This window comes from Galeopterus variegatus, unplaced genomic scaffold, assembly GCF_000696425.1.
Source record: "Galeopterus variegatus unplaced genomic scaffold, G_variegatus-3.0.2 Scaffold2271, whole genome shotgun sequence".
Classification (NCBI taxonomy): domain Eukaryota; kingdom Metazoa; phylum Chordata; class Mammalia; order Dermoptera; family Cynocephalidae; genus Galeopterus; species Galeopterus variegatus.
The window spans coordinates 180,076-195,652 of record NW_007728382.1 but is presented as its reverse complement, the minus strand read 5'-3'; the positions used below and the strand labels follow the sequence as shown (position 1 = coordinate 195,652).

At 37.7% G+C, this 15,577-nt stretch overlaps 2 protein-coding genes across 3 annotated transcripts in view; one reads left to right on the top strand and one right to left on the bottom strand.

Annotated features, from left to right (window-relative positions):
* CDV3 (CDV3 homolog (mouse)) overlaps positions 1–15,577 on the top strand; it is a 110,539-nt gene that overhangs the window by 21,826 nt on the left and 73,136 nt on the right. The window lies entirely within an intron of this gene.
* Positions 8,923–15,577, bottom strand: part of TOPBP1 (topoisomerase (DNA) II binding protein 1) — an 84,215-nt gene continuing 77,560 nt past the window's right edge. Inside the window, exon 27 of the mRNA XM_008581133.1 lies at positions 8,923–9,772. Coding sequence (XP_008579355.1) covers positions 9,629–9,772 — 144 coding nt within the window. The 3' untranslated portion in view covers positions 8,923–9,628. The remainder of the gene's footprint in view (positions 9,773–15,577) is intronic.

Below are 15,577 nucleotides of genomic sequence, written 5' to 3'. Positions count from 1 at the left end.
CGGTAAAAAAAAAAAAAAAAAAAAAAAGACCGGTTAAGGGGATCTTAACCCTTGACTTGGTGTTGTCAGCACCACGCTCAGCCAGTGAGCTAACCAGCCATCCCTATATGGGATCCGAACCCATGGCCTTGGTGTTATCAGCACCACACTCTCCCAAGTGAGCCCCGGGCCGGCCCCTCTAAATGTTTTTGAATACAGGCATACCTCAGATACTGCAGGTTCGGTTCCAGATTACCGCAGTAAACTGAGTATTACAATAAAGTGAGTCACACGAATTTTTTGGCTTCCCAGTGCATATAAAAATTAAGTTACACTATACTGTAGTCTATTAAGTGTGCAATAGCGTTATGTCATCTTAATAAAAAGTACATACCTTAATTAAAAAATACCTTAGAGCTAAAAAATGCTAATGATCATCTGAGCCTTCAAAGAGTCATAATTTTTTTGCTGGTGGAGGGTCTTGCCTCGATGTTGATGGCTGCTGATGGAGATCAGGCTAGTGGTTGCTGAAGGCTGGAGTGGCTGTGGCAATTTCCTAAAATAAGACAACAGAGAAGTTTGCTGCATTGATTGACGCTTCCTTTCACAAAAGATTTGTTTAGCATATGTGTGATAGCATTTTACTGACTAAAACTTCTTTCAAGGCTGGAGTCAGTCCTCAAACCATGCTGCTGCTTTATCAACTAAGGTTGTGGAATAGTCTAAATCCTTGTCATTTCAACAGTGTTCACAGCATCTTCACCAGGAGTAGATTGCACTTCAAGAAACCACTTCCTGCCATGTGAAGACAGAGCAAAATATATATACAAAAACAAAAAACATTTTTTGCTCATCCATAAGAAGCATCCATTAAAGTTTTATCATGATGACCTTGCAGCAGTTCAGTCCCTTTCTTAAGGCTCTACTTTTTTTTTCTTTTTCTGACCGGTAAGGGGATCGCAACCTTCGGCATGCTGTTGTCAGCACCACACTCAGCCAGTGAGCGCACTGGCCATCCCTATAAAGGATCCGAACCCGTGGCCTCGGTGCTATCAGCGCTGCACTCTCCCAAGTGAGCTACAGGGCTGGCCCTTAAGGCTCTACTTCTAATTCTACTTCTCTTGGTGTTTCCACCACATCTGTAGTTACTTCCTCTACTGAAGTCTTGAAGCCCTCGAAGTCATCCATGAGAATTGGAATCAGCTTTTTCCAAACTACTGTTATTGTTGATATTTTGGCCTCCCATGAATCACCAGTGTTCTTAATGACATCTGAAATGGTGAATCCCTTCCAGAAGGTTTTCAATTTACTTTGCCCAGATCCATCAGAGGAATCACTATCTATAGCAGCTGTAGCCTTATGAAATGAATTTCCTAAATAATAAGACTTGAAACTCAAAATTAATACTTTATCCATAGGATGCAGAATAGATGTTGTGTTAACAGGCATGAAGAGAGCATGAATCTCCTTGTACATCGCCATTAGAGCTCTTGAGTGACTAGGTGCATTGTCAATGAGCAGTAATATTTGGAAAGGAATCTTTTTCTGAGCAGTAGATTTCAACAGTGAGCTTAAAATATTCAGTAAACCTTGCTGTAAACAGATGTGCTGTCATCCAGGCTTTGCTGTTCCATTTATAGAGCAGAGGCAGAGTAGATTTAGCATAATTCTTAAGAGCCCTAGCATTTTCGGAATGCTAAATGAGAACTGGCTTCAACTCAAAGTCACCAGATGCATTAGCCCCTCGTAATAGAGTCAGCCTGCCTTTTGAAGCCTTAAGCCAGGCATTGACTTCTCTGTAGCTAAGAAAGTCCTAGATGGCATCTTCCTATACAAGGCTGTTTCATGTACACTGAAAATCTGTTCATAATGTAGCCACCATAATGAATTATCTCAGCTAGGTCTTATGGATCACTTGCTGCAGCTTGTACATCAGCACTTGCTGTTTCACCTTGCACTTTTACATTATGGAGACAGCGTCTGTCCTTAAACCTCATGAACCTCTGCTAGCCTAAAACTTTTCTTCTGCAGCTTCCTCACCTCTCTTGGCCTTCATAGAATTGGAGAGAGTTAGGCCTTGCTCTGGATTAGGCTTTGGCTTAAGGGAACATTGTGGTTCATTTGATCTTCTATCCAGAGCACTGAAACTTTCTCCACATCAGCAATAGGCTGTTTCACTTTCTTATCAGTCGTGTGTCCACTGGAGCAGCGCTCTTCATTTCCTTCAAGAGCTTTGCCTTTGCATTTGCATTCACGACTTGGCTTACTGTTTGATGCAACAGGCCTAGCTTTTGGTTTATTCTGGTTTTCAACATACCTTCCTCTCTAAGCTTAATCATTTCTAGCTTTGATTTAAAGTGTGAGAGACATGCAACTCTTCGTTTTACTTGAACACTTAGAGGCCATTGTAGGGTTATTAATTGGCCTATGGGGGGGGGGGCAGAAGCAGCTGGCTGGTACAGGGATCCAAACCCTTGACCTTGGTGTTATACACTGTGCTCCAAACAACTGAGCTAAAATAACCAGCCAGCCCAGTTGGCCTAATTTCAATATCTTTGTGTCTCAGGGAATACAGAAGCCCAAGAAGAGGGAGATAGATGGAACGGCTGGTTGGTGGAGCAGTCAGGACACACACAGCATTCATCAATTAAGTTTGCTGTCTTATACGGGTGTGGCTACTGTTACCCCAATATAATTACAGTAGTAATAATAACCTCTGACCACAGATCACCATAATGGATATAATGAGAAAGTTTGAAATACTGTAAAAATTACTGCAATGTGATACAGACACAAAGTGAGCACATGCTGTTGGGAAAAGTGCCGATAGATTTGCTTAACACAGTTGCTGCAAACCTTCAATTTATTAAAAAAAAAAAAGCAATATCTGCAAAGCGTAATAAAAGTGCAATAAAATGAGGTATGCCTGTACTGTTAAATGAGGAAAAATGGATACTGAAGTGGGGGGGAAAGACCTGTAAGCTGAAATACTAAATTCTTTTTATTTTAATATACACATTTTTGTACTTCAATAGTTGTCAGATCATTCTTAATGTTTCCTCTCATTTCTGAGATAACTACCTAATCAGTATAATTTCTGTAGCTATTCATTTTCCTTCTGTAACATTACTTTCATTCTCCTCAATTTGTCTCTTGACAGTGAATCTTCTGACCATTCCAGCAGTCTACTCACTGTTAATCTGCACTACACGACTCCTGGCTACTTTTAATCTGCCCTTGCATTATGTTGCTTGGTTACAACACCTCAGGGTTTTAAGGTTTCTTTAGAATTCTGCAGTTCTCCCTGGTGATTATGAATTGAACCATAATTAATTTATCAGAGACAAGCTTCAGCAACTGCAGAATCCTACAGCTCATCTGCTTGGGAATTAGACCTCAGATGCTTGAATGGCCTATACTATTGGTCTGTGGTTCACTTTACTCGCCAGTTTCTGCCTTTTAAAGTTCACGTGGGTTGCACTTAAGCATCTTGTTTTTGGGTGGGGGGGTGCAGCTGGCTGGTATGGGGATCTGAATCTTTGACCTTGGTGTCACAACACTGCACTCTAACCAGCTGAGCTAACCAACCAGCCCTTCGCTTTTTTGTGTGGCTTGTTTTTTAAAGCATCCTTTTTTAATGTGATTTGGTCAGGGAGTGCAATCTTTTAGGTTTGTCTTTGGTTTTAACTTGCTGGGACAATTGTGGCTTTACTTCTGGATTTCTGATTTTACAGTTCAAATTTATGCCTTTAATTAGAACTGAATTAAATTGGGAAATCAGGGACTGCCAAACTCAGTGGCACCATGTAATGGAGGTGAAAAGCAGGTCTCAAGCTTCTATTACATTCCCTTGTTCTCCCCTGACATCCTCTTCCTTCTTTTTTTAAAATCTTAGTTCCAGCCTGGCAAGTGTTAAATCATTTATTAGAATCTTAAAATATTATTATATAGTATTTAAACTTGGGCCAGACACTCTTTTAAAACGGAACAAATGTTTACCCGTTCAATCCTGGCAGTCCCTTGAACGGGAACGTAGGTTCTGAGAGGTTAAGTTGCTTGCCTGAAGTCCCAGCTAGTAATGAAGGAGGAGGATTCCAAGCCAGGTGTTCTGGCTCCAGCATGTTCTTAACCGTGAGGCTTTGCTTCCACTCCTCTCCCTAGATTTAAGGCTAGAGAAGGAAAATAGGAAACAAATGCTCCTTCGAATTTGACTTTAAAGTGCCCTTTGCCCTGTTCCCATCCCAAGGTCTTCACAGCCTCCCTCTCAAAACAGCAGAAAGTTAATGTTGAGGTAAGTTGTACCATCCTGTTTTTTAATTGCTGAGGGTGGAATTTTAAATTTTTAGAATGTTTTACGGTGAAAATTTGCAAATAAAATAGTACAGAGAATAGTATATAAATGCCCTTGAACCCATAACGCAGTTTCAACAGTCATCACTCTGTGGCCACTCTTACTTCACCTGTGAACACCCTCCCCATTTTGTGGGTTATTTTAAAGCTAATCCCAGACCTATTTCATACATAAATATTTCACCAATGGATAAAGACTCTTTTAACAACCAAAATACCATTATTACACCTAAAAAAAATTTTCTGTAATATCAAATGTTTTATTGGTGCTAAAATTTCTTATCTCTCATGGTGCTTTACAGTTTTTTTTTTAAACAGAATCCAAACAAGTAGGACCCAGTGCATATAGTCTTTTTTAAGTCTCCCTTAATTTCCCCACCTTATTTTTCTTACCGTTTAGTTATTGAGGAAACCTGGTCATTTGGCTTGTAGAATTTTCCATATTCTGTATTTAGGTGATTGCTTTTCTACATTTCCTGTAAATAGGCAGAGTGCCAATTACTATAACCCTAGATCAAGCTGAATTCATTGATATGGATGCACTTACTAGAGAGTCTGGGTTTCAATTATTAACCCATAAAGGCTCTAACAGCTTTCTTGGTTTGTTGGCTGAATGCTTGGACTCAGTGGAGGCCGACGTTTAATGAAGTAGAGATGCCAGAGCTTCCACAGCATGATGTGGAGGAAAGATTAGGCTTAGGGAGATGGGAAGGTTGGAGTGCATTTATCACATGCAACCTGCATAACCCCAAACCATATCCTCTGAGAAGGTCCAGAAGACACTCCCTTAAGACATTGAGAAACATTAGTGTAGAAATACATTACCTGCATCCTTAAAATCTCTATCGTTGCTCTCCTTCAGAAGCCAGGTATGACTGTGCCATTGAGACAGATGGGTTCCCTGATTTCAGTGAGCATGATGGGATCTCAGAGTAGCAGAGGCCAAATACATCACTTAACTGGCTCCATTGTTAATAGACTGTGTAGTCAGTAGAGGGCACTGTAGAGACACTGAAAGGCTACAGCAGGACAAAGGGACTTTCCTGATCTATTTTCCAGTGGCCACTGGATCAGCATGGGTAGGTAGAGCCTGGTAATATTTGCTGTGGCTGCCCTCATGGTTCAGCAGTGGCCCACACCCTCCTGTAAGGTTCTCCCTACTATAGCAGTGGCCCACGCCCCTGGCAAGTTTTTCTGCCACCGAGTGGCAGGATGCTACTGTGGCCTAAAGCCTCAAGCAAGTTTTTTCTTCACCATATAATTTGCTCTGAGGTGTGAATGTCTTGGGGAGAGGGTTGCTGTCCTCTTCCAAGTGTCCAAGTTCCTTCCCTCCTTACTCTCCCTGTGTTAGGTAGTAGTTACTTTCTGTGGGTGCCACTTTTATATATATATATATATATTTATCCCTTTTAGTAGTTAATTGTCTTTTACTATTTAACAGGTCTTTACGTTATGTGGTTTCTGTCTTCTGATTCAGTGTTGACTGATTGTAGGCAGTAAGATCTGGAGGCTTGATCAAATTCAAGTCTAATTAATGGGCGTAGGGGCAAGAATACTCATATATGGTGTTGTCTACTCCTATTGCATCACAGATCGATGAGCTTAGGTGTTAGCTTGACTCACTGTTACGAAACTCCCCATTCACCTTTTAGGTAACAGTTTTGCTGTTACTGACGATCACGTCTAGATATATGATTTCCTTAGGACTTATAAACTAGTTTGCTTCTGCCATTTATTACCTGGAATTATTCTACAAAGGGCTTTTTCCTCAATTATCAGGTTATCCTAAAATGCAGTTCATTCTGATATGGCAGGATAATTGCTTGATTTCTCCCCTTTAATCGGTTTCTAATGCTTTTAAATTTTAACATTTTTTTAGGCTTGAAAAAACCTACATTAAACAAATGTCTATACATTGCCCCTACCCCCCATACCTCACAAATTAAAAACACTGGATAATTTTCACTGTAGATTACCCGATGTTAAACAAGCATGAGATGGCCCCGCCAAATGGCTACTACTACTCACAGGGTGGTAGAAAAAACAAAGAGCTGGATGCTTTGCCTGTTGACAGAGCTAGATTTAAAAATGTGTTTAGATCTAGATTTTAAAAATATTTTTAGGGATATAGAGCAGGTGTCAGCCAACTATGGCCCACTCCCTATTTTTGTACTGCCTTGAGCTAAGAATGACTTTTATGTTTTTAAAGGGTAGGGGGGAAAATGCCACCAAGAGCCGGCCCACAAAATTTAAAATGTTTACTACATATACCTCTACAGAAAAAATTTGCTAACCCCTGATATAAAGTAAACTATGTATTAAAACAGCTCTGGGTAAGAAGTGTACCTGTAAATTAATAAGTATGGACCATTATTAGAGGAATGATTTGTGACTTTTTTTGGATGAGAAGTCACAGATCTAAACTCTAGAACTACGAGCTCTATTTTTAAAATGCACATATACAAAATTGTGGCTATGTCCAATCCCAGGCATCCTGGCCCCCAGGTTAAGAACCTGTACACTGTATTATTATATTAGTTTGCTTGGACTGCCGTAACAGAGTACCACAGATTGGATGGCTTAAACAATAGAAATTTACAGTTCTGGAGGTTGGAAATCCAAGATCAAAGAGCCAGCAGGGTTGGCATCTGGAGGACTTTCTCCCTGGTGTGTAGACAGCTGCCTTCTGTGTCCTCACAGGGCCTTTCTCCTCTGGGCATGTGTATTCCTGGTGTCTCTTCCTGTTCTTACAAGAACACTCATTCTATTGAAATAGGGGTCTATTCTTATAGCCTCATTTAACCTTATCTCCTTAAAGACTCTAGCCACAAATACAGTCATGTGTTGCTTTAAAGACAGGGTATGTTCTGAAAAATATGTCATTAGGCGATTTTACTGTGATGTGAACATCAACAGTGTACTTACACAGACCTAGACGGTAAAGCCTCGTACACACCTAGGCTATATGGTACAGCCTGTTGCTCCCAGGCTACAAACCTGCACAGTGTGTTACTGTGCTGAATACTGTAGGCAGTTGTAACACAGTGGTACGTGTGTATCTAAATATAGAAAAAAAGGAACAAAAATGGTATGATAATCTTATGGGACCATTGTATATGGAGTCCATCACTGACTGAAATGTTATTATGCAGCACATGACCAGTTATGTTGAGAGTTAGGCTTCAACCTGTGAATTTTTTCAGTGGGACACAATTCAGTAACAAAATAAATACTAAATCTGACTCTACACTGAGGATTCCTGCCTCTATAAGTTCTGAGAGATTATGTGTTCTAAGTGGTTTGCTGTGGAATCCCAGGGACTACCTTAGGCTAAGACTTCCTATTTTTCTTGTTTTTTTGTGTGTGTGTGTGTGGGGGGGGGAAGCTGACCAGTACAGGGATCGGAACCCTAGACCTTGGTTATCAGCATGACACTCTGAGCTAATAACTAGCCAGCCCAGGAGTCCTATTTTTTGAATTAGTAAATGTTGGTGATATCAGACTAATGCACAAGAAAATTTGTGGAGGAATATATGGTAACAAAATATCACAGATTAAAATACAGAAGCACTTCTGAGGAGAAGCTAAAAATTAGAATAATCAAGGAAAGTTTTTATTTTTAATGAGAGAACTACTTATGTTTGGAATTATGTGCATGTATATTCTTTCTGGCATTAGGACATTTACAGGCTTAAGAGCCAAAGCCAAAAACTAAAAACAAAAAGAGCCAAAGCTGGAATTTAAATAGTTTATATAGTGTGTGGGCAGATATTGTAGAATCAGGAGGAGAAACTGAGATCTGGAGCCTTACAATTATAAACTGTGTTAAGACCTGAACTGGAAAATAGTTCATAATTTTGGCAGAAAAGAAAATGGTAGATTAGGTAATTTTATCTGGGATAGAGAGGAATAGGATTGTAACATTTTACCAACAGTGTGCTCATCAAGAAGTTCTGAGGAATTGAGGGCCGGCCCGTGGCTCACTCGGGACAGTGCAGTGCTGATAACACCAAGGGTGCGGGTTCAGATCCTATGTAGGGATGGCCTGTTGGCTCACTGGCTTGATAACACTAAGCCAAGGGTTGAGATCCCCTTACCGGTCATCTTTTTTAAACAATAAAATAAAAAAATAAATAAAAAGAAGTTCTGAGGAATTGAAACTATTTCACAGAATTTTAAGGTGTTAGAATTCAGGGAGACTTATTGCCAATCTATGAAATGATTCAGCTCTGATAAAACCAGACCCACATAGTTTTTGTCTGGGGGAATGTCAGGGTACAGTTTACATGATAGTGCTACCTATTTCTCTGTGTAGAATTTGTATTGGCCTAAACTGTGGACTAGCTCACACCTGAAAATTTTGAAGGGACAATTCTCTTGAGGGCAGGAAAATCCAAAAACTTAAGGGGTTTTGTGTCCAAGTTGAGGACTCTCCCCTTTGGTTTGTCCTTAAACAAGATGAGGTAGTTTTATAGTTAGAAGATCGTGGTAACTTTCTAGTGTTTGCTGTTTATATTTAGCATGGTGAAGGCTAATACAATTTAGTAGTTCCAGTAAACATCAGAAATGTAACTAGCAATTCACTTTTCAAGCTAAGTTTTAGAAATCTTTTATTGCTTCAATAGGAGAAGATGCCAGAGTTTTTTCTTTTTAAAAATTTATCTATCTGAACACATCTTAATACTAATTTGAGTACTACTTTTATTCTTTATTGTCATATTTTCCAAGTTTTGACACCCAAACTTGGCAAACATCATGGAAATTTATACAAGCATACATATACATATATACACACTTTTAAGATATACACTTAAGTTTAAAGCCCCAGTTTTCTCATTAAATCTTGTGCTCAGGCTCCTGTTAAAAAGAGGTAAAATGGCAAGAAGATAAAAATCAGGGAAAACATGAATAAATCCTAATTGACAACTCTTGTTATGCATTAAAGGCAGACATTTTAAAGCAAAATCTATCACCTTGCTAAAACTTCCACTAAGCTACAGCCTCAGATTTACAAGAAAAATAAACAAAAAGCACCTTACACACTTTAATGTGGTTTAACAAGCTAGCTAAGGAGTTGAATTTTGTTATTTCAGGTAGGTTTCAGATTTTTTATTAAGAAACAGTTAATATTTCAGTGATTAAATTTCAGGTGTTAAAAACTTCAAGCAGGGTCATCATTACAATCTGAAACAAAATTCTTCAGGTATTTGTTTTTAAATTACTACAGAAATCCATCACAATAACATTCAGGCTTTTAATTTAAAAAACATTTACTGTTTGGTAACTAAATAGATATAACTTAGTTTACTCTAGGTCGTTTGATTTTATCTTTCTCCGTAGAAGCTTTCCTCTTTTGTGATAATCCAGACCCAGCTTCCTTATTATTCTGAAGAAATGAAACAGCTTCTGGTAGACAGTAATTTTCTACACAAGGAAGGGATTCCTATAAAAGGACAAATAAACAACATTGTTGATTTTTTTCAGATTTCAAACACCTAAGTGATCAGGTAATAAATTCCTTTATTCTTTTCCCCTCTCCCTGCAACAGGGTAAGTATTTATTTCTCACTCATGTACTGTACAAATGGAGGGTTTTGAAACAGGTGGAAAGATCTCTGCTCTCTCCCATTAATTCCTTCTGTCTATGGTGGCCTTCTACCTGTGGCTCCCAAGGCCACCCTGGAGGTCATCTGCACTTCAGTCCGAGAGGGCATGCTTTACTCTGCTTTTTGGCAAGAAAAATTTAAAGGAAAATGCATATTCTTTCCTAGACTCTTGCAAAGAAAACCTTTGTCTTGCACTTCTCACATTTAGTGAACAGACCCTGTGGGGCAAAGACTCACCTTTTATCAGAAAAATAAGTATATAGCTCAGATCTTAATAATAGTTTCATCTGTATAATAAGAATTAAGTACAGGATAAGAAAATATGGAAAAATATGGTTAATAGCTACTATTTAAGTGTGAAAAATTATGCTTAGTATAATATTTTAAAATCTTAATTTTTACAATAAACAAGTTAAAAAAAAAAGTCACATTACTAGTAGGTGACAAAACCAATCTACAGCCTGACTCTAAAACTCCGGTAGTTTTTTCCCTCACAACAATTTTCCAACATCGAAAGAAAGGATTTTTCCCCCTTATTATAAGTGTAATAAAACTGAATTTTCTGGCAATATGGCAGACTAGATAATCTGAAAATGAATCACCACAAAATACCCAGTAAGCACCTTTTGACTCAGTCTTTCCGCAGGTAACAATTATAAATTCTGACCAAAATACATTAAAAGCAACTACCATAAGACAGTGAAGAATAAACAAATCAAGCAAAAGCTAGAGGAGAGCTGACATTTGGAAGAGAAAGAATGGTATGGGGTGAATTTCTCCCTTTCTTTCTTTTTTTTTTTTTTTTGGCTCCAATCTGTGTCATGAAAGCTGGCTAAAACTCTAATAGAAAAAACCCTGCAGTCTTAAAGGCTTGAGGAACTGGACAGTATGGCAACTACAGCACTGGAATATGAGGTGCAAAAATCCCAGAAAGGAGAGGGGTAGAAGGAGTCCCAAAAAGTATGAACTCTGTGCAGATCTCTGCTTGACCCCTAAATCGTGTATGTGCAGAGAAGACAAGCTGAGGCTAAAGAAACAACTGAGGGCCAGCCCGTGGCTCACTTGGGACTGTGGTGCTGATAACACCAAGTCAAGAGTTAAGATCTCCTTACCGGTCATCTTTTAAAAAAAAAACAAAATTGAGATTTGAGCTGTCATTCACTGCAGGAAGTCAGTTAAGTAAACTGCCTGTTAAATAGTCTTCTTGGAGGAACATAACAGAATGTAGACTTTTACAACTTATTCATAATGTCCAGGATACATCCAAAATTATTCCATATATGAAGAAGCGGAACATGACCCATTATCAAGAAAAACAGAATCACTCCAAATAAAATGAAATACTTAAGTATAAACTTAACAAAACATATATAGGATCTACATGCTGAAAATTACAAAATGCTCATGAAAAATCAAAGAAAACCTAAATTAACAGAAATGCCATGTTCATGGATTGGCAGACTCAACATAGTAAAGATGTCAATTCAGATAGATCTGTTAAGTTTTAAGCAATTCCTATCAAAATCCCCATAAGGTTTTTTTGTAGACATTAACAAGTTTATTTTAAAATTTATAATAAGAGGTATAAGGGGAAAAAAGAAAAAAAGGATAAAAGCCCCTAAAATAGCTAAAACAATCTTGAAAAAGAGGAATAAGTAGAAGCCCTGATATTAGGGCTTACTATATATACACAGCTACAGTAATCAAGACAGTGAAGAACTGCAGAGGAAAAAATACACAGAACAACAGAACTCAACAGAGAACCTAGAAATTACAAGGGCACTTCAAAACATTCATGGAAAAATAGAATTAAAAGATACTACGAATCTTTCCATGAACTTTTTTGAAATAACCTTGTATTTCTTGTAGTACCCTCATAGACCCAAGCAAATGTGCCCAAATGAATTTTGACAGAGATACAAAAGCAACTATTTGGAGGAAAGATAGTTTTTTGAACAATGGTGCTAAAACAACTGGAAATTCTTTTTTTTTTTTTAAAAAAAGAAGATGACCGGTAAGGGGATCTTAACCCTTGACTTGGTGTTGTCAGCACCACACTCTCACAAGTGAGCCATGGGCCGGCCCCTGCACCTGGAAATTCTTACGGAAAACCCTAAAAACAAACAAAAATCCTCTGACCTAAATCTCACACCCTATATAACATTTAGTTCAAAGTGGATCATAGGTGTAAAATAGTAAAACTGTGAAGCTTTTAGGAAAATATAAAACAAAGCTTCAAAACCGAGGGCTAGGTAAGACCTGACACCAAAAGCACGATCTATGAAAGGAAACAATAAATCAGGTCTCATCAAAATTTAAAGCTCTTCTCTGCAAAAGACCCTATTTAAGAGGATAAAGTTAAGAGGATAAACAGACAAGCTACAGGCTGTGAGAAAAAATTCACAAACCACATATCCAAAAAAGAACTAGTATCTCAAACAAAAAACTCAGGGCTCAACAGGAAAAAAACAATTCAATCAGAAAATGGGCAAAAGAAAAGAAAGAGAAACAAACAAAGGGCACATCCAAATTAGAAAAGACGAAGTCAAATTGTCACTGTTCACAGATGACATGATCCTATACATAGAAAAACCCATAACCTCTACCAAAAAACTCCTAGAGCTGACTAATGAATTCAGTAAAGTTGCAGAATACAAAATCAATACAGAGAAATCAGTAGCGTTCTTATACACCAACAACGAACAAGCAGAAAAAGAAATCAAGAAAGCAAGCCCATTTACAATAGCTACCAAAAGAATAAAATACCCAGGAATAAATTTAACCAGAGGTGAAATATCTCTACAATGAGAACTACAACATTCTGCTGAAAGAAATTAAAGAGGACACCAAAAGATTGAAAGACATTCCTTGTTCATGGATTGGAAGAATTAACTTGGTGAAAATGTCCATATTATCCAAAGCAATCTACAGATTCAATGCAATCCCCATCAAAATACCAATGACATTCTTTACAGAAACAAAAAAAAAAAAAAAAAAAAACCACAATCCTAGCATTCATATGGCACAACAAAAGCCTCGAATAGCCAAAGCAATCCTGAGCAAAAAAAAAAAATTAAAACCGGAGGCATTACACTACCTAACTTCAAATTATACTAACCAAAACAGCATGGTACTAGCATAAAAACAGACACATGGACCAATGGAACAGAATAGAGAATACAGAAACCAACCTAGGTACTTAACAGCAAACTGATCTTTGACAAAGGCACCAAGAACATACATAAATACTGTAACACTAAATGCTGATGAGGATACAGAGAAACTGGATCACTCATACATTAGTGGTGGGAATGTAAAATGATATGGCCAGTCTGGAAACACTCTCTTGAACATTTATCCCGGTTAAATGAAAACCTATATTCATGTAAAATCCTTACACAAATGTTCACAGCATCTTTGTTCATAATAGTCCAAAACTAGAAACAACCCAGATGTCCTTCAACAGGTTAATGATTAAACAAATTGTGGTATATCTGTACCATGGAATACTACTCAGCAATAATAAGCAACAAAAGATAACATGTAACAACCTGGATAAATCACAAGGGAATTTTGCTGAGGGAAAAAAGCCAGTCCCAAATGGTTACACACCCTATCGATTCCATTTATATGAAGATTTCATTTATATAACGTTTTAAAAATGATGATTATAGAAATGGATAACAGATCAGTGGTTGCCAGGGGCAATAGATGGCTAGAAAAGGAAGGTAATGGGGAGGTGGATATGGTTAAAAGAGGGCAACATGAGAGATCTTTGTGGTGATAGAACTGTTCTGTATCTTGATTGTGCTGGTGTATACACAAACCTATATATGATAAAACTACATAGAACTAAATGCACACACACATGCACATGCATACACACAAGTACAAGTAAAACTGGGGAAATCTGAATAAGCTTGGTGGACTGTATAAATGACAATATCCTGGTTGTGATATTGTACTACAGTTTTGTAAGAAGTTAACATTGGGGGAACTGGATAAAGTGTACACGGTATCTCTCTGTACTATTTCTTACAACTGCATATGAAACTACAGTTATCAAAATAAAAAGTTTAATGCAATTCACCATAGCAATAGAAAAGGGAGAAAAGCTATATAACTTCAATAGAAGTGGAAGAAACATTTGACAAAAGTCAATTTCAATTAATGATAAAAAAGAAATCTCTGCAAACTAGGAATAACAGGGAGCTTCTTCAATCTGGTAATGAAATCTATGAAAGACCTATAGCTGACATATTTAATGGCAAAATATTGAATGCTTTCCACCTAAGATAGGGAATAAGACAAGAACGTCCAATCTCACCATTTCTATTCTGCAGCACATTGTCCTAGCCATACAAGACAAAAAAAAAAAAAAAAAAAGAAAGAAAGAAAAAGAAATAAAAGGCATAAGGAAAAGAAAAGGAGATGTAAAATTCTCCTTGCAGATAAAATAATTGCTAACGTAGAAAAACCTAAGGAACTTACTGTACTAAAAGTGAATTTTAGCAAGGTCACAGGGTATAATAAGACTTACATACAAAAATTATATTATTAGAGATTATCAGCAAATGGTAGAAAAATGAAAATCTAAAAATTTCCATTTACAATAACACTATAAAATAGGAATAAATTTAACAAAAGACATACAAGGCCTCCACATGGAAAACTACAAAACACTGCTGAAAGAAACTTTTTTTTTTTTTTTTTTTTGCAGCTGGCCAATACAGGTGTTATACACCACACTCTAACCAACTAAGCTAACCAGCCAGCCCTTACTGCAGAAAGAAATTAAGGAAGACCTAAGTAAATATATATTTCGTGTTAATGGAACAGAATGCTTCATATTGTTAAGATGTTAAGTGTCCCCAACTTGATCTATAGAGTCAATGCAATACCAATCTTTATCACTATGTATTTTTTGTAGAAACTAACAACTTGATTTTAAAATATACATGGAAATGCAAAGGACATAGAATACCCAAATAATCTTGAAAAAGAAGACTAAAACTAAAGTCTTAATTCTAACTTCAAAAGTTACCATACAGCTACAGTAATCAAGACAGAATAGGAAAAACATAAAGATAAACAGATAATGGAACAAAACACAGAGTTCAGAAACATACCCATAAAAATATGACCATCTGATTTTTTAGAAACGTGCCAAAGCCTTTGGGGGAACGGAAAATCTGTTCAACAAATGGTGGTGGAACACCTGGATACTATATGGAAAAAAATAAACCCCAGCCCCTACATCACAGCTTAAAGATTATTAATTTGAAATGGATCACAGACCTTAACATAAAAGCTACAACTATAGGGCCGGCCCCGTGGCGCACTGGATAGTGCGCCGCTTGGGAAGCGCGGCAGCGCTCCCGTCCGAGGGTTCGGATCCCACGTACAGACCGGCTCCCGCTCACTGGCTGAGCGAGGCGCGGGAGCAACGCCGAGGCTTGCGATCCCGTCGCCGGTCCCCGGTCCGGTACGGGGGCAACACTGAGGGTTGCGATCCGTTGCCGGACACGGACAAAAGACAAAAAGACAAAAAAAAAAAAAAAAAAAAAAAAAAAAACCAAAAAAAAAAAATTTTTAAAAAAAAAAAATTAGAAAAAATTTTGGGGGCCTTGGGGAAAAAAAAGT